Below are 21,709 nucleotides of genomic sequence, written 5' to 3'. Positions count from 1 at the left end.
TCTTCCTGGCAACCGAAAATGCCGAACCAAAATGTGCACAGCTTCAGTGTTCCGTTTGATATCAAAATAACCTTCTGCGAATCTGCAACACGAGTGAGGCTGCCTGCTGCTGAAACACGAAGTGCCAGCCTCTGCCACGGTCTCAACTGAGGAAGCACCCACTGAATGCTTTGCTGTCTCCAATGGTGTTCTGGCCAACCTCCAATTCCAACATATGTTCAGCTGATCTGACGCTGTACTCTAGCATACCAGTTTCCTCTAACACATCATTTCTGTCTCCAACATTGGCACCCTTTCTGGTTATACCTTAATTTAAAATTCTCACCATACTTTTCAATACCAACCATAGCCTCACCCTTCCAAAGTTCTGTAACTGATTCCCAGCTGTTTGTGATCTCTGCACTTCTTCAATGCTGGCATCCCATGTATCCTTGATTAAAAATGACTCCCACATTAGTGGCCTAGTTGGACCAATCACCTTACCAGCTCCCAAGTTCTTTAATCCCCTCACTAAAAACTTCTGCCTTTTTACCCCTCTCCCCTTTTAAATACTCCTTTCAATCTACCCCTTTGGCAAGGCTTTAGGTCATGTGGCCTAACATCCCACATGGCTTGGTGTTACATAATTCAAAAACATTAAGCCAATAACTGTAAAACATTAAGTCCAAATGCTTCTGCACCTGTTACAGTGAGTGCAAAACATGCTCATTGAAGAGAGCATGGAAACAACCAGGACCCTTCAAAGAAAAGGCTAAACTTTCAATTCAAACCTCAACTTTGAAGAAGAAACATTGAGATTTTGGAGGTCCTCAGGCAGACTAGCCAACTGAAATAGAAATTAGCTACCCAGCTCTTATCTTAATGGCTAAGGAGCATTTTTATCTGCTCTCATCACCCTGAACAACCATCTTTCCCAGTCCTGCATTCACCATAACAGAGGGAGCTCAATCTAATGGCAGATAATAGCAAATTCAAAGCCAGGGTTTAGGTCAATCACCATTTAACTTGGGAGACAGGCATGTGAAGGGCCAATCCACCTTAAGAATCCTTTAAGTTCCTACAGCTATTTCATAGCCTCAAAAAAAAAGAATTCCCAATTAATTTGGAAAAAAGGAATAAAACAATTACTTTTCAATAACTGTTACTGAATAATATTCTGAGAACAGGGCTACACCATTTAAAATTTAGGGGAAATTTAACACGTTGGAGAGGCTGCTATTTAGAGTGGAAATTCAAACATGATACTTTGCTAACCTTTTGTGATTAGCCAAGTGGGGAATTAAACCTTCAATTAACAAGGATGCTGACGAATGTTGGCAATGACAACAAGGTCTAAAGTTTAACCCTGTCCAGGATATCCAGTGGTCAGATTGTTAAAATGGACACGTCGAAACCTACTGCCCTCTCCAGGTTGCAGAGGATAAGACAGTTTGCTGCCAAACTTGGCCTTCCTCCATTTAATTCGCTGAGAGAGTTAAAATGGTCCCTGTAATGGAACACATTAAGTTTCTGAACATATGACTGGTCTGTTTAAAGATGCAAACTCTCATCAGACTATATTCCATTTTCAGATTAAGCCTAGAAATGACTACTAATTTCTTGACAAAATAAATGCAACAAAAGAGTCTACCCACAAACTCGGTCAGGTTTTTAAAAATATACTTTTAAAGGATGTGGATAGTTGCTGGCTAGGCCAACATTTACTGCTCCATCCCCAATTATCCTCGTAAGCCACTATTTTGAAGCACTGCAGTCTACGTGGTGTAGGGAGACTCAGTATTGTCAAGAGTTCCAGGATTTAGATCCAGTGACATTGAAAGGATATCGGCAAAGCTCAGAGTCAGAATAGCATGTGGTGTCAGGGGGCAAACATATTGTTACATTTCATCGCATTTATTCTGTCTCCTGAAGATCTTAGATTTCCAAATTCCAGCTCTTTCTGGCCTCAATGACTGTCAGAGCTGCTTGCATGGTAAAGATCCAAGTAACTTTTTTTTCTGCACAGGCCATGAAAAAACATTTCCAAACTGCTTAGATGGCTTCCACAAAAATGAATCCAAATTAACAAGAATCTATCATTTAACTACGTCATAATTAAGGCAATAAAAATGTGAAGGTCAAGAACATCGAGGCAATTGCCATGATCTCATATAGATTCATCCCTTCTGCGCTTTGATTCTGGATTGGGGAATCGCTTTGTAGGAGATTCGCACAATGTCCCTATTCTTATTCTGCTTCACACCTATTTGCACAGGCGCTTGGTTTTGCAACCCTCAAGGTTTAAAGCAGTTGACTGCAACAACCAGGCATCCCCCCCCTCCTGCAGTTACTTTTCAAAATTCCAGAGGGCGATATAACCTTTGCGTTCAGTCTGTCTGCCACAAACTGTTGTGAGCAGGCTTCAGTTAATCATTTGCCTCTTGCTATTGGGCAGCAAACTGTAGCATTTAATATTAAATTTGAGGGAGCTCCCATCAGACCCAAAAAGACACCTCAGAACGAGTAGGTAAACTGCAACCACCCACTAACCAAAGCAAAACACTTCAGTAATCATAGCCAAATATACCCCAGGACCAGTATCAGAAGTTGGAAAAAGAAATTTTGGAAGACCCATTTCAGTTCGTAAACCCTCTCAGCAACTGTGAAATTGTGCAGCATCCCAGTTTTTGAATACAATCCACCAACCTCCACAGGAATTCAGATATATGTATATAGGTGAAGTGTTGGTAATGTCACTCAGTTAGTAATCCACAACTGCAGGCTAATGATCTGGGGATAAGAATTTGAATCCTACCATGGCAGATGGTAAAACTGGAGTTCAAGACAAAGCTGGGATAATAAGCTGCCAAAACAAAAAACACACACATACACCTGGCCCACTAACGCCTCCTAACATCGCTGATATCTTTTAGGGAAGGAAACCAGCCCTGATCTGGTGTACAAGAGACTCCAGATCCACAGTAATGTCACAGACTCTTAACTGCTCCAGGGTGATTGGGAATGGGCAGTAAACTGTGGCCAAGCCAGCAGAACTAACTTCCCATGAATGATATATTTTTTTTAAAAACCCATTGCTGAAGCTCCCGCAGCGTTGGGCTAGTTCACAGGCACCAGCTTGAAAATGCCACACAAAAAAAACACTGTAGAAGTTGCCTCCACAGGCTCAACATAAAACATTCAGTTCCTCTCTTGAAAAGGGCCCTTTTGGGTTTAGGTTCTGCAGGTTACAAAGGGGCAACTGGAATTGGAAAAAGCAATTACCGCTATTAAAACTGACTCAGCATGGGCCAGCATGTTGGCTCAGCAGTTAGCATTGCTGATTCTCAGTGCCAGGGACCTGGGTTCAATTCCACCTTCAGGCAACTGTGCAAACTCCAGACAGACATTCTCCCAGTGTCTTGCCTCTTTTTGCTCCAGTTCCCTCCCACAGTACAGGGATGTGCAGGTTAGGTGGATTGGCCATACTAAATTGTCCAGTGTCCAGGGATGTGCAGGTTAGGTAGGCTAGCCATGGGAAATGCAGGGTTACAGGGATGGGGCAGTGGGGTGTGGGTCTGGGTGGGATGGTCTTTAGAGGATTGGTGTGGAATTGATTGTCCAAATGGCCTGGTTCCACAGTGTGGGGATTTTATGATTCTACAAACAGTTTAAACTGGGGCCAGTCTTTCAGGGTAATAGGATCGCTCACTGAACATGCTGTTGCACAGATCTAACTGGTCTTTAGATGGGAGAAAAATTCCTTTACCAAGTTTTTAATTGGGTGCCTGTTCATTTGAGCGGGGGCCTCGCTATTCAGCATCATAAGATGCCATAGAGACTTCTGCCCATATTAGATACAGCTCTATTTCACATACTCTCATTCAGCACTCAACAGTGGAAAGACATCTCAAATGCCCTCCACTATGAACAGACCCAGGAGACCTTTGCTTCATCACATCCCAATGCTTAATCAAATTGTCTCTGCACTCCAAAACCATATTATTTATTAAAAGGTGTGCAAATTACAGACCCACATCAAAGCCCAGGCCCATAGCAACTGTGCCATCTGAGTGTGCTCACCCATGGAGAATAGCCAGAGAAAATGCCCATAGTGCTTTATTACTGACATACTTGCAAGAGTCTCATGAGATCTTTACAAAATCAATTAATTCTGGAGACATTATAATTTTAGAGAGTTGGCATCTCCAAAAATGGTCACACAAGGTTCAATGCCTAGTGACAACATTTAAGACAGTATACATTGTCTGGAAGGTCCTTTTGTATAGTGGATGGTGTCCCAATCTCTAAGCTAGAGGCTATAGGTTCACATCCAACTCCAGGATTAATGGCCCAGGAAGCAGTGTTCATCATGTGACCAAACTAGGTAGTGTATCCGCTTATTAATCTTTCCAGGATGTACCAATAATAGGTAAGAGGGACAGACACTCAGAGTCTACCATGTATTGCAACAAAAGTTGAAGCCTCCACCAGCATTGTCTACAGCTTCAAATTACATGTACGCAAGAAGCACATGTTGTCACATTAGTTTGGACCTTGTGAATTGAAACACCCAAAAGGCTCTGCATAGGTCTAAAAATAAATCCGTTCAATGAAGCTTAGCCAAAATGGAGTCTAATCATCATCGACGAGGTTGTAGTATCACTGTATGGATGGTGGACACTGATTACAAACTAACCTGGACCACCCATAATCAACACTGTCGCTACAAGAGGAGTTCAGATGTTGTATTCTGTTGGGAATTCTCTTCCCACTTGCCAATGCCCATATGTTACCAAAGGCACAAGTCAGGAATATAATGGAATATTCCCCAATTGGCATGTCAAATGAGATTCCATCAACACTCAAGCAGCTTGACAGGATCCAGGATAAAGCAGGCCACTTGACTGGCACCACATTCAACCCCTCCATCACTGTCCCACAGCTGTAACAGTATGGACCAATCAAAAGGTGTACTACAACTCACCAAGGCTCCTTCAACAGCACCTTCTAAACCACTGCCCTCAGCCACCAACAAGAACAAAAAGTAGCAGAAGCATGGGAACACCACCATTTGCAATTCTCCTCTAAGCCACACACACCATCCCAGTTTGGAAGTACAATCGTCATTCATCCACTTATGTGGGTTCAAAATCCTGGGAATCTCCCTAGCAGTGCTGTGCTGCACCCATCTCACCACGATCTATAGGACACTTGGGGGATGGGCATTAGATGTTGAGCGAGCCAGCAACACCAGCATTCCATGGAATGATAATCTGAAATTTGCACAGATCTCCCTAATTATAGAATGACACATCCCAAAAATGTTACAATCTGGCTATTCATGTCCTCCTTATCATGTACTGGAAACATATGGGACAATGATAATTAACAAAAGCACTGGCAGTACCCAGAGCTGCTAATTCATAAGAAACTATGGCCCTCTAACTTGTCCATTCACCCATATTTACAGTACCCAATGCAATAGATATGTTTTCACAAATCTCTGTACTTCTTTCAAATTCCACTGCTGCTCAGCCTCATACTTAGACAGCAGTGCACTCTGATCCTGAGCACTCTTCCTGGGGCTTGCTGACACAAGTCAGATGTTACCCATAATTCTTACAGACCACCTGTGTATGCCTGACAGCACAATACAACTTCATTCAAAGCAGGATATCCTCAGCACAAGATCAAGCCAATCTGACAAAACAAGTACTCAAGTAGTAGTTGTTTGTGACCAAATCATACAAGGTAAACAACATAGCGATTGTATAACTCAGCTTGTGGAACACCCCAGTTTGTGTGCAACTTGGAGATCATGAGGTGGGAGATGGAAAGGTCAGCAACGAGGGATGGGTGGCTTTTCCAACCAACTAGCATCATTGTAGAGTTTGGCACGGGCATGTAAAAGTACACACCTGTTGCTTCTGGTGTTTTCTGCTGGAAACATTTTGAGATTTATTTGTGTGGATATTGATAAGGTGTCACATTGTTCAAGTAAAAATAATGTTTCATTAACCATACATGCTTTATATCTTAGCAACAGTGCAAGGATATGTTTAAGTGCAAGCATCCAGCCAAGGAAAGGGGCACTTTTAGCTTTAATGTTTCTGAGGGATGGCTCATTGATTCATTTAACTGCCCCATCCACGTAATACAAATTTCAGAAAACCTTTCACATGGCCCATGGCCGCAGCTGTTCTATACCACCATGAAACAAATGGATAATGCAATCTGGTGCAAGGTATTGTAGAAAAGGAGTTGTCATCTGTGAGATTCCACCTTGTTGGTTGAGAAGTTCCACATTGCAGACCATTGCCACTATGTTTACAAATTAATAATTCCTGGCCTGCACATCAGATGGCAGAACATGGTCTTCCAAAATTATCCTCGAAGCCCCTGACTTTGACTCATATTTACACCGCCCCTTGACTACCCCACCTCAATAGCCCCTTTAACTGTACCCTCACACTCAGTAGACATGGTTCTATCCAACAGCTACAGCAAAGAAAAATGTGCAACACTGCTCAAACTCTTAACTTAAATCATTCAGTTAAGAGTTTGAAAAGAACGGAAGACATCACGAAGCCCCTGACTTTCACTCATATTTACACCGCCCCTTGACTACCCCACCTCAATAGCCCCTTTAACTGTACCCTCACACTCAGTAGACATGGTTCTATCCAACAGCTACAGCAAAGAAAAATGTGCAACACTGCTCAAACTCTTAACTTAAATCATTCAGTTAAGAGTTTGAAAAGAACGGAAGACATCAAGCCATTGTTCCTCATTTTAGATCTTCCCAAACTAGTCCCCAAGTGTTGTGATTCAGATTTGGTAGCAGCTCCATGTAACATGTCACGCAAATCACTTTGATAGATATCGATAAACTCTAGTAATATTTTCAATTGTGTCGAACAAAAGGAACAGATGTCTTATCTTAATCACAGGTTTGGCTCATCTTGCAGTCGACTCTTGGCCTAACAGGCCCAGACAGACCGACTGCCCTATGCTCCAAGGGAACTTATGTAAAATATGTCTTTCCATGAGAGGCACTTAAAACAATTTTAAAAAAAAGGGCAGTTATCTTCAAAGGGAATAAATTCCTGAACCGTTTAAATATGCAAAGGACAATTATAAAGCCTAAATCTGTCAGTTGCTGACAACTTGATTTGTTTGAAACAATAAATAACTCATCAAATCTCACAATGGTGTCCCGTAAAGAGCTGGGTTTGCCTTCTGTATGGTGCACGTAAACAGTGTCAGAACACCCACCTGTTTGGCAAGTGCCGGTCTCGCACACAAGGAACGGAAATGCCAAGGCTGTGCCTGGCACGGTAAACAGCTTGAAAATAAGCATGCATACAGCACGACATGGAACATTAAGGTCATATGCTGCTGGTTAGATCTTGCTGTGATTTTGGATGCAAGTTTCTAAACCTCTGCAGATTTACTTCTTATGAAACACACACACACACACCTCTGTATGGATCGATGGAGAAGCAGAGGGGTTGAAGTTGTACAAATCTGGTTGCCAGCCAGCAGATTATTCAATGCCATTTGGAAAGGCTGCAATTGGAAAGCACTGCACTACAGAGAAAAATACACGCACCCCTTTCATTTTAGCCTCCTCAGTATTTCAGCCGACATCTAGATTTCTTTGTAAACGATAGGATCTGTATTCCGGTCCATTGTTTTTTGGACAGTAAACTGCTCCAGGCAAAACAAAACTGCATTGTCCATCAGGAAGCCTGCATGTTTTAAATGGGAATCTCAAGACACAGCAGATGCAGCTTTACACTGCACCTGAAAAGGAGATTCCTGGGAGAGCACTGTTCTGTATGATTACAGCTCAGTCTCACGTATAGTTGGCTCTGAACTGATTTTTTTTTTTAAAAAAGACAGGTTCACTGTTTTCCATTTGTGCATTGCATCAGATCACCAAAAGGTCAGACAGAAGATCCATGAATTTCTGACCTGCTGTAGCTGCATGCAAGGCTGGAGTTATCCGAAATGTAATCTCAGAATTGGGAATTTCAGTGACGGGTGCTATCAATTTCCTCGATTTAATGTGTGTTATTCTTATTTCCATAATCCACCATAGCTCTTGCCTCTGCCCATCTTCCTAAACTCTTCTGGTCTTCAATCCCCCTATTTCTTACAGGATCTTTCAATGCTAGTCTCTTTAACATTCCTGATTTTCTTGGCTCTGCCATTGGAATTAGTCCTTCAATGGTTGAAGCCCCCAAAACTTTGGAATTCTTGCCAAAAACCTGTTTGCTCCTCAGTCCTTCTTTTAAAATCATTACTGCACACTTATTTCCCAATTCCTTCCCATCTGGCCCCATTTTATTGCCTCAGATGGCGTGTGACCCCCGGTAGAGAATGCAGTGTGCTGACTGAGGTGGGGCGGGGGTTTAAACAGCTGGGTTTGCATAAGACAAAAGTGAACAGGGAACTTTTTATAGCCTGTGGTTGAAGTAATGATCAGGTTTCAGTGCTCTGCCCAACGAGTGAGGAAAACAAAAACATACACAAATATGTAAGGGTCTCGTAGCTGTGAAATGTGTGTCAGGACTCCAGAGCCACCAATTTTGTCTCAGACAGGGCAACCACAAAATTATGCTCCACAGCCCCACTGGAGGGTCATGGCACACAATTTGGAAATGACCAACTTCAAACCCATTTCATTGGCTGATCTTCTGGTCAAGATCAATTTGGATGTAACCGAGTTAAACCAAGGCATAAAAGCACAATTGTGCAGATGCTGGAAACCTGAAACAAACACAGAATGGTCAAGAAACTCAGCAGGTCTGGCAGCATCTGTGGACAGAGAAAAACAGAGTTAATATTTCAAGTCTAGTGTCATGAAGAAAGAGGAGTCCTTTTTCCACAATAAGGATTCTAAAGTGGTATAATTTTCAGACTTGATTGTGGCTGATCCAGTAAACTTCAACACCACTTGCCTGCCTTCCTTCCATAAGGGGGTGGCATGGTGGCTCAGTGGTTAGCACTGCTGCCTCACAGCGCCAGGGACCTGGGTTTAATTCCAGCCTCGGGCAAGTGTCTGTCTGGAGTTTGCACACTCTCCCAGTGTCTGCATAGGTTTCCTCCAGGTGCTCTGGTTTCCTTCCACAGTCCAAAGATGTGCAGATTAGGTGCATTGGCCAAGCTAAATAGTATTCTGGAACGTGCAGGCTAAGTGCATTAGTCAGAGGGAGGGTATGGGAATGGGTCTGGGTGGGATACTCTTTGGAAGGTCAGTGTGGACTTGTTGGGCCAAATGGCCTGTTTCCACATTGTAGGTATTCTATGATTCTACCTCCACAGATGCTGCCAGACCTGCTGAGTTTCTCTTGTGTTGTTGGTGCTAGTTTCAGAAAATTTGACACATTTCAACGTGGATAGGATTTATTAACTCCTCCACCTTACTTTTTTTTTCCCCCGTTTTAAATTGACCTACTTTTTCCTAATCAATCTACTCAGAGATGTTAACACATCTCTGGAACAGGTGGGACTACCCAGGTCTCTCGACCAGGGGTAGGGACACCAACGTACCCCAACCGGACCCCTTATATTCAGTCTCTTTTTTAAATCTATTTGTCCAATCAACCTGTTCAGAGATGTTAATACACATCTCTGGAGCAGGGAACTGAACCCCAGCCTCCTGGTTCATGAGTAGGGACTCTACCACCGCACCACATGGGGGCCCTATTACTCATTCTTACAGTTTCTGTCAATACTGGTCCTATTATGCATCCCTTAGATTGTCCCAGTTAATTAATTAATTAGCCCCAATCACCTGGTTTACTACCATTGCAGTCACGTGTCCCTTTACACCGCTGCGCCTTGGTGCTGGAGTTCGTTTATAAATGTTCCCGTGAAGCACCTTGGGATACTTAGGTGCTAAATAAATTCAAGTTACAGTTGGCTTCACTGTGATGTACATCGAAACTTGCAGAAAACAATGAAACTAATTCATCTTCCCACCACGGCTTTTATAATAGACATTTTTTCAAAAAAAAAGATTCTCCATGTCAACAGAATCTGTAGCATACTCCAGTCAAATACGGTTTTAAAAACATCCGAGCACAAATTTCTGCATTTAACCAGGACATCACATCACTGACATAGGAAACCCCTACAATTCATTTTGAACATCTGAATCAATATAAATCACAATCTAATTAGATTTAGGAACGGACTTGAACACAGGAAGAACACTGTGATGCAAGATCTGAGCACCACTTTTCCCATGTGATGTCTGAATTTGAAACAAAAGAAATTTAAATCATCTGCTTGTTCAGAAGCACTAAAGGAGGTCCTAATGAGAAATGCACAATTAACAAAACAACCATACTCAAAATTTTAAATTTTTTAATAATTCTGAGCAAAAACGTCTTGTAATGATTAACCCATCATCTCATAACAATGTTCATATTTAAAATCATAGAAAGATTGTGGCAGAGCTTTTACCAATTCCTCACGGACTTCCTTCAGTAGGTGAGGGTGACTGATTCACTGAGTTCTGTTCAGTTTGTTTTCAGAAGCAATATCTTTCCTCCAATTATCTCCAACCAATTCTATGTACTCATCCAGTAACACTTGCAGTCTCATATCCACCTTGATCTTGGAAAACAAAACCTCATCTGATAACAAAAATTGATTTCATTTCTCTGGAAACAGTCCCTTTCCTTTCCCGGGAGTATTTTGTTCCCTCAATTTTTGTATCACAAATGCGTTGTGTTCACTAGTTACTTTGCTCCCTTGTTGAACTACCAACATTATCAGGGATCTATTCGTCACAATACCCATGATTCCCTTTGGTCACATGCATTACCACCATCCAGCCAATTCTGGAAATAATACAAATTCCCTTACATCACTGCCCGGTTTTTTTGTTCAAAATACACAACTTCTCAACTGTCTGTGGCTCTCATTCACCCTTTCTCTCAACTACGTCAGTCAATTAGAATTCAGTGTCAAGGGCAGTCCCCATTCCCCAACTCCAAAACTGTCCTAACAGTTTTTCCACCCCAACTCTCCTGAAAATATGTTGACGAGGAATATTCACTTCCCAGTCAGAAATTTCCAGTCAAACCCAAGCCATGTCCTCATTATGAGCTGCTAGATAATATCCCTTACTTGTTTCAGTTTAAAAAATGTTTGCAACTCTTTTTGGACAATTTGTCCATTGATACTTGTGCATTCATAATCAGTGAGCCTATAAATCTATCATGGTGTGGATAAAGCAGGTCCGGCTTCAGTCCAGCTCCTGTTGACGTCATAATTTCAAAAGGCGAGAAAGGCTCTAGATGGAGAGTACTGGGCAACGGGCGACTACAGCTTAACCCTATCTTATTTGACAGATTTACAGCAGTAGGAACTTAGTTATGTTAATCTTTACATATCGTGAATGGTATAGTAGGAAGTGTAACAATAATAATTCTAGTCAAAATTGTAAGTTTGAGAGATGTCAGGAGAGGCCAGCTGGATGGAAGACGTAGCTCGTCAGATATGGGGAATCCTAGATGTGGCCAGTGTCTCAGATGACCACACATGCAGGAAGTGCTCCCAGCTGTAGACGTTCCAGGTCTTGGAGCTCGAGGAGCAGTTGGGGACCTTGTGGCACATCAGCGAGGCTAACAGTTACGTAGATAGCACGTTTAGAGAGCGGGTCACATCGCAGTTTAAGGGACACGAGGAAAGAAGGGAAATGGGTGACCAGACAGCCCAGAAAGAACAGGCAGGTAGCATAGCAGTCCCCTGATGCCCCACTCACTAACCAGTATTCCATTTTGGAAGCTCAGAAGGGTACTGGCACCTTGGCAGAATTCAGTCAGAGCCAAGCTTTTAGCACAAGCGGTTTGACTGGACCAGGGCTGGTGGTGGTGGTGGTGACGAGAAAGGAAAAGCAATAGTGGTAGGGGGATTCTTTAAATTGGGAAACACTGGCATTTCGCTGCCAAAGACGTAACTCCAGGATGGTGTGTTCCCTCCCTGGTGCCAAGGTCAGGATATCACTGAACGGCTGCAGGGCATCTTGAAAGGAGAGGGTGATGAGCCAGGGGCTTTGGTACATATTGGTATCAATGATATGGGCAAATTGGGGAATGGAGATTTGCCTCAAGAATTCAGGGAGCTCGACACTAGATTAAAAAGCAATGGTTGTAATCTCTGGGTCACTCCTGGTGCCACATGCTAGCGAGCTTAGAAATACGAGAGTAGGACAGATGAATGCATGGCTCAAGAGATGGTGCAAGAGGGAAGGTCTTAGATTCCTGGATCACTGGGTCAATTTTGGGGGAAGGTGGGGCATGTACTTTCTGCACCTGAACCACATTGGGACAAACATCCTTAAGGTAGGTGTGCGAGTGCAATTTAAATCTTTATTAGTAACTCTAGTTCTCAGCAAGCACACAATTAACACACTATCCAACGATTTGATGAGAATCTAGCCTTTATCCATGATTAACTGGCCAGGTTTCACTCGAATGAATCATTGAGTTCAGAATTCAGTCTCCTCTCTGTAATGGCTAGTCAAGTTGTTGGTATTGATGTGCCTTCTTATACAGGAGCTTTTTCCCCCAGTCTTTCAAATTGCTCAATGTCCTGCTCCTTTGTCCAAGAGTTGCGAAAACAGAAGCTATCTTTGGGGCGGCACGGTGGCTCAGTGGTTAGCACTGCTGCCTCACAGCACCAGAGACCCAGGTTCAATTCCAGCCTCGGGCAACTGTCTGTGTGGAGTTTGCACATTCTCCCAGTGTCTGCGTGGGTTTCATCCGGGTGCTCCGGTTTCCTCCCACCATCCAAAAGATATGCAGGTCAGGTGAATTGGCCATGCTAAATTGCCCATAGTAAAAGATGCATTAGTGAGGGATAAACGTAGGGGAATAGGTCTGGGTGGGTTGCTCTTCGGAGGGTCAGCGTGGTCTTGTTGGGTCGAAGGGACTGTTTCCACACCGTAGGTAATCCAATCTGTCTCCCCAATGCAGAGGAGACCACAGCGAGAGCAACAGACCCAGTAGATGATGTGTTTGGAGTTGCAGGAAAATCTCTGCCGGATGTGGAAGGATCCTTTGGGGCCTTGGATGGAGGTGCGGTGGCAGGGGCAGGTGCCGGGAGTGGAGGGTGTAGACCTAACGAGGGAGTCGCGGAGGGAATGGCTTCTGCAAAATGCCGAAAGGGTTGAGGAGGGAAATATATCTCTGGTGGATGGGTCTGACTGTAGGTGGCGGAAATGGAGGAGGATTGCCATTTCAGGAAACACTTTAATGGAACAATTACCTTCAACTGAGAGATTACAGCAATTTTACTAAAAACAACCTCAACAAGGTCATTCTGCAGTAGAGGAGTAGTAATAGTCTCATGATTTACAACAAAATTCTATATCATTATAATTTTTCCCTCTTCATGCCACTGGGTCAGCAGCACAAAGTTTGTGCATGCTTCAAACACCTGCATTTTGTTTTATTCCTTGCAAACATGCCTGATAATTAAAATTCTTAACCAAAAGTAAAATCTTAATTAGTAATTTCTTTCGATTTGTCCTTTTTTTATTTCCATATTTGTCTGATCCCTTGCAAAGCACACACCCTGAAAAGTTATTCTCTAATTGAATATTATGGAGACAGGCCAACATGAACTGTGGAAATTTGCTGAAGACTCATTATTATACAACCCCTGCAGAAAGACTGCCACAAAACACTCTGAAAAGGTAAAGCTTGAATGAAGGCAGCAACTGTTAAAATATTTACATCAGGAACATTTTGAGGACACAAATACATGTCAGCAAGTTGATAGCATGCAAACTGGAGCTGAAAATAGCAGGGTTATTCAAAGTGAGTATTGCATGCAGCAATTGAAGAATGAATGGATTGCAGCTAGGAAAGAATTTCCACTCGTCAACTCTGTGCGTCAATCCCACTGTCTTTATGTTTAAAGACAAAGCTGGCACATAATAGTAGATCATGTGTTAGAGTCTGTGGATGAAGATGGACCAAATACACTTGCCATCATCAGCAATGATGCTCATCTCACCTGTTGGGAGCTGTCATGCTGAGTAGCTCAGATCAGGGATCACTGTTTTCTTTCCTTTTTCATGAGGTGTGTAGCAGGACCAGCATTTGTTGTCCATCCCTAAATACCCTTGAGCTAAATAGCTTGCCATATTATTTCAGAGGGCAGTTAATAAACAAACATATTTCTGCAAGACTGAGATGTGTATTCCAGGTCAGGATATGGATGACAGATTTCCTTCCCTGATAAAAGGACTTTCCTGAACCCAATGGGCTTTTCCAATAATGGCCCCTGTTACAGAGGCTAGTTTTTATGCTTCCCTTTCATTAATGGAAGACATTTGAACCCATGTCCCTACAGTATTAGCTTCAGTCTCTGGATTGTTAGTCTATTGGATATTATCATGGCGCCACCAGGTCCCTGCCATATACAACAAGATCACTGTAGAAAAGGAAATCACTAAACATAGATGCTTAAAGCTTAGGAAAAAAGTCACAGTCTAGAATGGTAGGCACACTAATTTTGAGTTTAAACAAACAAACAGTCACCATTTGGAACTAAAACACAGCCTGCTTTTGGGTGTAATATCCGTTCTTGCAAGGTCATCACTCACTTCAGCTGTGTACACTTTCTTACCTGCTAATCACAAAGTCACTCAGTCCTTAATTATATGATACCAATACTTCCTGCATAATTGCTCTTTCATTTTGGCATATCAACAAGTAACTTTCATTTTGCTGGCAGGTTGCCTACATTAAGAGCCCTAGAGATACATTATAATTTAACTCATCTCGATAGGGTTCCTCGCAAGTTATCTTGGTTTATTAGTCTGGTCTTTGTATCTTTATGAAATAAGTCATACACCAGACGTTCGGACTCTCCTCCTCTCTCTCCCCCCCAAGTCACCTCACCAATAACTTCTTTCCTGTTCTGAAGACATGAACTCTTTCCCACAAACAACTGCACAGGCAGTGATAAAACTCTGGATGTTGATCAAAATTGCACTCAGTGCATGTAGGCCTAAGCATCAAACACCAACAGGCAGATTCACAACCACACCTCATGCTACTGTTAACAGGCATCTGGTCTCATCCAGTTCCCATTCAGGAGTTATGAACTAGCAAGGAGGAGCAGGAATCTTGGCCAATTCATCTCTTTGTCAATTTGGTGACATCAATGGCAATGTTGCCTGCATGCAGATCGGCCAAATCCACAGAAACCAGAGACTGAATTTGAAGATTTCCATTTCTAAACATCTCGGGACTACAACAGACCCGAGAAAGTGGAAAATAAAACACATTTTTAAGATGGGAGGCAGCCATCAGTACCAACCTGGAAGATCTGCTTGAGTGAAAACAGGGCTCTTCTCAGCTCCCGGCCACAAGAATTGTAGAGTTTCTCTGCATAAAACAGAAAGAAAAGAGCTTCGTTGAAAAAAAACAATGCTGACGAGAGGTAGAGCAAAAAGATTGGAACTCCATCAGAATATCAAAATCTGAGAAGGTACATGACTGTACATTTGACTGACTGACTGACAACCCACCAGTATAACACCCACAAAGGCCACATTCCTGGTTGAAGCACCAATCCAAAAACATGAAAGCTACCATCTTCTCTACACAAGAACATATTTGCATTAGTTTGTGCCTGACTGGATGATCCCAAATTAACTGAAAGCTAATATCTATTATCTTCGGATTTAATCAGCAGGCATTTGCTTTATAAAGCCTTCACACAAGGCCTTTCTCCCCCCAAAAAAATCATTCCATGCCACAGATAATTACAGACCTTTGATTTAAATACTTAAATTGGTATTAAAAGGGAGATGATACTACATCTTAGGGGGTCAAAGGCTTCAGATTTTATTTGCAAAGGACATTATTATTAAGAACGATATTAAACTGGACCCATGTGTGAACCACTGATCACTGACGATTTTCCTTAAGGCAACCATAAATACTTGACAATATTTACAACCATTGGATGTGGAGAATGGATAAGAGTTTTTAATTAAATAATTTACACATTGTAACGTTCCACTCTGAGGTGTAACAGTTTGTTCAGGGAATTAAGTTTAAATATATCAAAGCAAACCTTTGCAAAAATGCATTTTGCTCCATTAATGTTATAGCATCGTCTGTTTAGAATTTACTTGGCACCTTCCGACCGGCCAACTTCTTTCTCCCTTCCCCCTACCCCGGTCAGACAAAAGTGAAGTGGGAATAATTAAGAGAGAATCTGCAAATCTGACAGTGCCAATGAATCTTATTCATCTTGCTTATCCTTCCAAGTAAGATCGCACTGATTACTGTAATAACATCTCATTTCAGTTATTGTGATTTTTAAATAAAAAAAAACTCAAATGGCAAGTTAGATCCTGTCAATTTAAATGCATTGCCTGAAGGTATTTGCAATCCTGTAATAATCACATTAGTATTTAGAGACTCCAAGTAATGAAAGTCATCCATACTAATTGAAGCAAGCAGTTGTAATTTTCATTTCAACCCAGTGCTGTCTGCCACACTGCTACTTCCATCATCAAAACGGGCCTGTGACCTAAGTGCTGTGATTCTTTCCCATACTTAGCTTCTCTGATAAATGTACCTGGTAAATATGTGGCTGTATACCATTGTAGGCAATCTGACACATGCCCTATCCTAAATTAAAACCTCAGTTTACCCACAATGAATGCATATTTGGTTCCTCACAAAACAGCCTGGAAAACCTTTAAGAGACTTCATTAAGATGCAGCTCCCTACAAATAACACTCAGTCTCGTGCTCAACATTACAATACTGAGAAACTCAAAGCTGTACATACACATTGGCACGGCAGAGGTTTGAGTTTGACTCGGAGGGTGGCTATTTTGCTGGGCTAGTAACTCACTGATGTGAGTTCAAATCCACCAAAGTAGCTGACGAACTTATATTAAATTCGTTAGATAAATCTGAAACTAGAAAGCATCAGTAACGATGACGACGAAAGCAGATTGCCATTAAAAAAAAACCCTTGATGCCCTTTTAGTAAGGGTAGTGAACTAGATAGGGTTTTTCTGTATGGTTTCGGTTACTTGCTAAAGGGCATCTGCTGTCCTTGGCACTCTGACCTGTGTGTGACATCAGTCCTAAATCAGCCTGACAGACTTTTAACTGCCCTCAAAGACGGTCTCCAAAGCCACTCAATTGTAATCTATTACAAAAAGGGAGAACCAAAAAACAAAATCCGACTGACAACAGACCGACAAAAAAAAGTGTTTCTCTATAGAATCAAAACACCAACCTAACAAAGTGTAATTCTGAGATTATGATTTTCAAACAAAATCTCAGACTCCTCCCTTATCACTGTCCCAGTGCCTGTCTTGTCCCATTAGGAAGAAACTTTTTACTGTAATATTGGCACAGTGGTGTACACACACACGTACACACACACGTACACACACACACACGTACACACACACTAGAATCGCAGAGTCCTCGATGTCAATATGAAGTCACATGATACCAGGTGAAAATTTGGCTACGAGTAACATCTCCTGCTGATTACCACCTTCCTTCTTTAGCTCATCTATGTAGTGAACATGGCTTGGAAGAAGCTTTTCACATAGCTAAGGCACAGATGTACTTCATATTAATCACTGAGTGCCACTATAACACCACGACTGACCGGGCTAGTTGTGTGCTGAAGGACATCTGCTTGACTAGATTTAAAGCAAGTGGTACTGGAACCATAAGAGATTAGATAAGATTAGGTTATTTTAGATTAGATTATTTACAATGTGGAAACAGGCCCTTCGGCCCAACAAGTCCACACCGCCCCACCGAAGCGCAACCCACCCAAACATCTACCCCTTACCTAACACTACGGGCAACTTAGCATGGCCAATTCACCTGACCTGCACATCTTTGTGACTGTGGGAGGAAACCGGAGCACCCGGAGGAAACCCACGCAGACACGGGGAGAATGTGCAAACTCCACACAGTCAGTCGCCTGAGGCGGGAATTGAACCCGGGTCTCTGGCGCTGTGAGGCAGCAGTGCTAACCACTGTGCCACCTTGAGATTAGCAACATCCTCACCAATCTACCTGTTGCAAATGCATATCCCATGCATGTATAGGGCAGACTACATCAAAGCCCTTGCAACAATAAACCCTCTGTTTAAAATTAAGGACACTTTCCAAATTGTGAGGCACTACATTCATTCTAAATGGAATACATTCAGGACTGATAGAGTAGTTCAAAATGAGATATTCGTGGAGCTACTGCATGCCAAAAATGCCAAAATTTTATTGCACACAACCTGTAACCTCATGGCCTGGCATTTCCCTCTCTCTTGCTCATTCATCAGTCCCAAGCTGGAGGACCAATACTAGTTTAGTAAGGAGTGAGCAAGAAAATATACCAGGTACAGCACAAAGTAGACCTGGAAATGAGATACAACCTGGTCAACCTACAATGCAGGACTGCATACATTGTAGACAATGAAGTCAGCACATTATTCAGAGAAATATGTTTGCACAACAAAAGCATCTGATCAACACTCAGCAGTCCATTACAAATCATTTTAGACAATTAAGGAACTAACAGGCAAAGGAGGCTTCATAAACATCCACATTTTCAACGCTAGGTTAGACACAAGAGCTGTGTCATTGAGTAAGATCATGGCTAATCTAATTACGGTTCAGCTCCACTTTTCTGCCTGACTGAATGCCACAACACTGCGTAACTTTCAACGTCCTTGCAGATTAAACATCAATCTACTTGCCTTGAATATAGTCAATGGTGCACCCTCCACTGTTGTCAGGGGTACAGTATTCTAAAGACTCTCAGATAAAGTTCTTTTTGTCTCTAACTTAAATGGGAGAGCCCCAATTCTGAATCGGAGGCTCGTAATCAGAGGTTCATCCGTGACAGAAACGTTCTTTCTGCACCCACCCAAAGTCTCGCTGCATTTCCCAATGTTTTGAACCTCAGGAGAAATTTGCTTTGCTGGAAATATTTTTGCATGTAGCTCTGGTACCAAAGGCAGTAAAATCTTTGCATGTTACATTCAATCTGACATAACTGACAAAACTGAAACATTTATGTTCACAATACACTGATTCTGAATAAAAGTTCATGAAACTTTTATTGTTTAAAAAAAAATCACCAAAAGCCTACAAAATAGTGTTCAATAGGATAGAAAGTGGTTCATTATATTACCTTATGTCAGTTATATTTATTTTTTCACTCAGACATTTAAACAACAGGTACAGATGAAAGTTTAGTATGTACAAAACAAAATCACTCTCAGTCTTCTCTTTTGGGTGACCATTTACCAGGAAAAAAGTATTGTAACTTTGAAAAGACAGATGGACTTACATTTATAACATGACCTTACGACTTGAGTTTTACAACCCATTAAAGTTTGAATTACACAGTCACTGTTGTAACTGTAAAATTTCCACAATGATACTAAAAACATAGCACACTTAATTCTAACTTCTATAACAAAGAGGTGACCCAAAAGGTCAATGTTCAAACACGAGGATTCGACATTGGGGTTGAATAGCTGGGTGGTATATTTCAGGTGGTGAACAATAGATCTAATTAAACATCAATTGGCAGCATATTCATGTTTATTACATAATGTTCAGGTTTTGGAGAAGATTTAGAATTTTGGAGTCCAGAATTTTGTGTATTATAATCACAGGAGAAGCTTTGTCTGACGTTTTATATTGGTAGAGCAACATGCTAAATCAAATCTGTCATGATGGCATATGTTATCAATCAGCATTGCATGATGCACTCAATTTCACTCATTGTTCATTCATCGTAACAACTTTGGATATATTCTGGCCCTTATAATTCCTACTTTCGTAGAAAATGTAAACAATATCGAGCTTCAAAGTACCCTGTCTCAGGGCTGAGCCAAACAGAGCCAGCCTGAAAAATTACATTGTCTGCAGCGCCTTTGTCAATTATAAAACACATTCAGAATGGAATTGAATGCCTGTTTGGAGATGGGGAGGGCACATGTTTGGCTTGGGGAGAACCTGCTCTCCCACAGTAAGAATACACTGAATTATTGCTGGTATTTAACTCAATTGGCAGGGACTTTGACATGCAGGCAAATCACCAGGTAAAGGGAAGACATGTACTTGACTAAATTCTAAATGCCCTCCCCCAGCTCCTTGTGGGAGCATTCACTCTCAGCCACAGCAATAACTGGGATCTGAGTTCACCTCAGGGCTTTCCTTGCTGACGCCTGCCTGAGTTTCTTGCAGCGAAAGTAGTGGACAGAGCTCCCACTGGTACTGGAGACCTGTACGTCACCAAGTAGTCCTTGGTTTTCAGAAACAGAACATCACACCCTTCACTAAGATTTTCCCAACAAATTCCTTTCAGTGAAACTAAGGAGTCCAATGACAGAAATGTCAGGAGCCCATCAGGATCCAATCCTGTTAAATCTTCCCAAAATTGGCTGTGGCAGGATTGCTGCAGGTCACCAGGTGGTGGATGGGCTCTCTGCAGCAGTCACCAAGTTGTATCTTGAACATAGATTAGATTAGATTACTTAGTGTGGAAACAGGCCCTTCAGCCCAACAAGTCCACACTGATCCGCCGAAGCGCAACCCACCCAAATCCATTCCCCTTCATTTATCCCTTCACCTAACACTACGGGCAATTTAGCCTGGCCAATTCACCTAACCTGCACATTTTTGGACTGTGGGAGGAAACCGGAGCACCTGGAGGAAACCCATGCAGAGACGGGGAGAATGTGCGAACTCCACACAGACAGTCACCTGAGGCGGGAATTGAACCCGGGTCTCTGGCGCTGTGAGGCAGCAGTGCTAACCACTGTACCGCCCATTGAAACAGGAGTAGGCCATTCAACCAATATGAAACTGCTCTGCTATTCATTAAAATCATGACTGATCTGTGACATAACTCCATTTGCCCACCTTGGATCCATTTCAACTTAAACTTCCCATTGGTGAACTTACTGGAATATGCTGAGCTGTTGTTTATTTTCTTCACTATAAATACAGACTTAAGTGCACACTACTTCAGATGAGGAGGATGTTCCCTTGTGTCAATTATTCAACTACCCTTCCATCACTAAACTAAAGCAAGTACCATGGCTTGGAAACAAGATGGAGAACAATTGGATGGGAAATCATGTCTCACAAACTTGATTGAGTTTTTTGAAGTAGTAACAACGAGGATTGAGGAGGGCAGAGCATTAGATGTGATCTACATGGTAAGGCGTTTGACAAGGATCCCCATGGGAGACTGGTGAGCAAGATTAGATCTTATGGAATACAGGGAGAACTCACCATTTGGATACAGAACTGGCTCAAAGCTAGAAAACAGAGTGTGATAGTAGAGGGTTGTTTTTCAGACTGGAGGCCTGAGACCAGTGGAGTGCCACAAGGATCGGTGCTGGGTCCACTACTTTTCAACATTTTTTCAATGATTTCGAAGAGAGCATAAGAGGTATTGTTAGTAAGTTTGCAGATTACACCAAAATTGGAGGTGTAGTGAACAGTGAAGAAAGTTACCTCAGATTACAACGAGTTCTTGATCAGTAAATTTGCAGGCGATACGAAGATTGGTGGAGTTGTGGATAGTGAGGAGGGCTGTTGTCGGCTGCAAAGGGACTTAGATATGATGCAGAGCTGGGCTGAGGAGTGACAGATGGAGTTCAACCCTGTCAAGTGTGAGGTTGTCCA

General features: G+C 42.2%; 1 protein-coding gene across 17 annotated transcripts in view; it reads right to left on the bottom strand.

Annotated features, from left to right (window-relative positions):
• The window catches only part of LOC122564459 (FH1/FH2 domain-containing protein 3-like), a 650,002-nt gene that overhangs the window by 305,373 nt on the left and 322,920 nt on the right, over positions 1 to 21,709 (bottom strand). For all 17 annotated transcript variants that reach the window (XM_043719360.1, XM_043719363.1, XM_043719365.1 and 14 more), the window contains exon 5: positions 15,331 to 15,398. In XM_043719360.1, coding sequence (XP_043575295.1) covers positions 15,331 to 15,398 — 68 coding nt within the window. The remainder of the gene's footprint in view (positions 1 to 15,330; positions 15,399 to 21,709) is intronic.

Source organism: Chiloscyllium plagiosum, chromosome 29 (genome assembly GCF_004010195.1).
Source record: "Chiloscyllium plagiosum isolate BGI_BamShark_2017 chromosome 29, ASM401019v2, whole genome shotgun sequence".
NCBI lineage: Eukaryota > Metazoa > Chordata > Chondrichthyes > Orectolobiformes > Hemiscylliidae > Chiloscyllium > Chiloscyllium plagiosum.
This window is presented reverse-complemented; position numbering and strand designations above follow the sequence as displayed.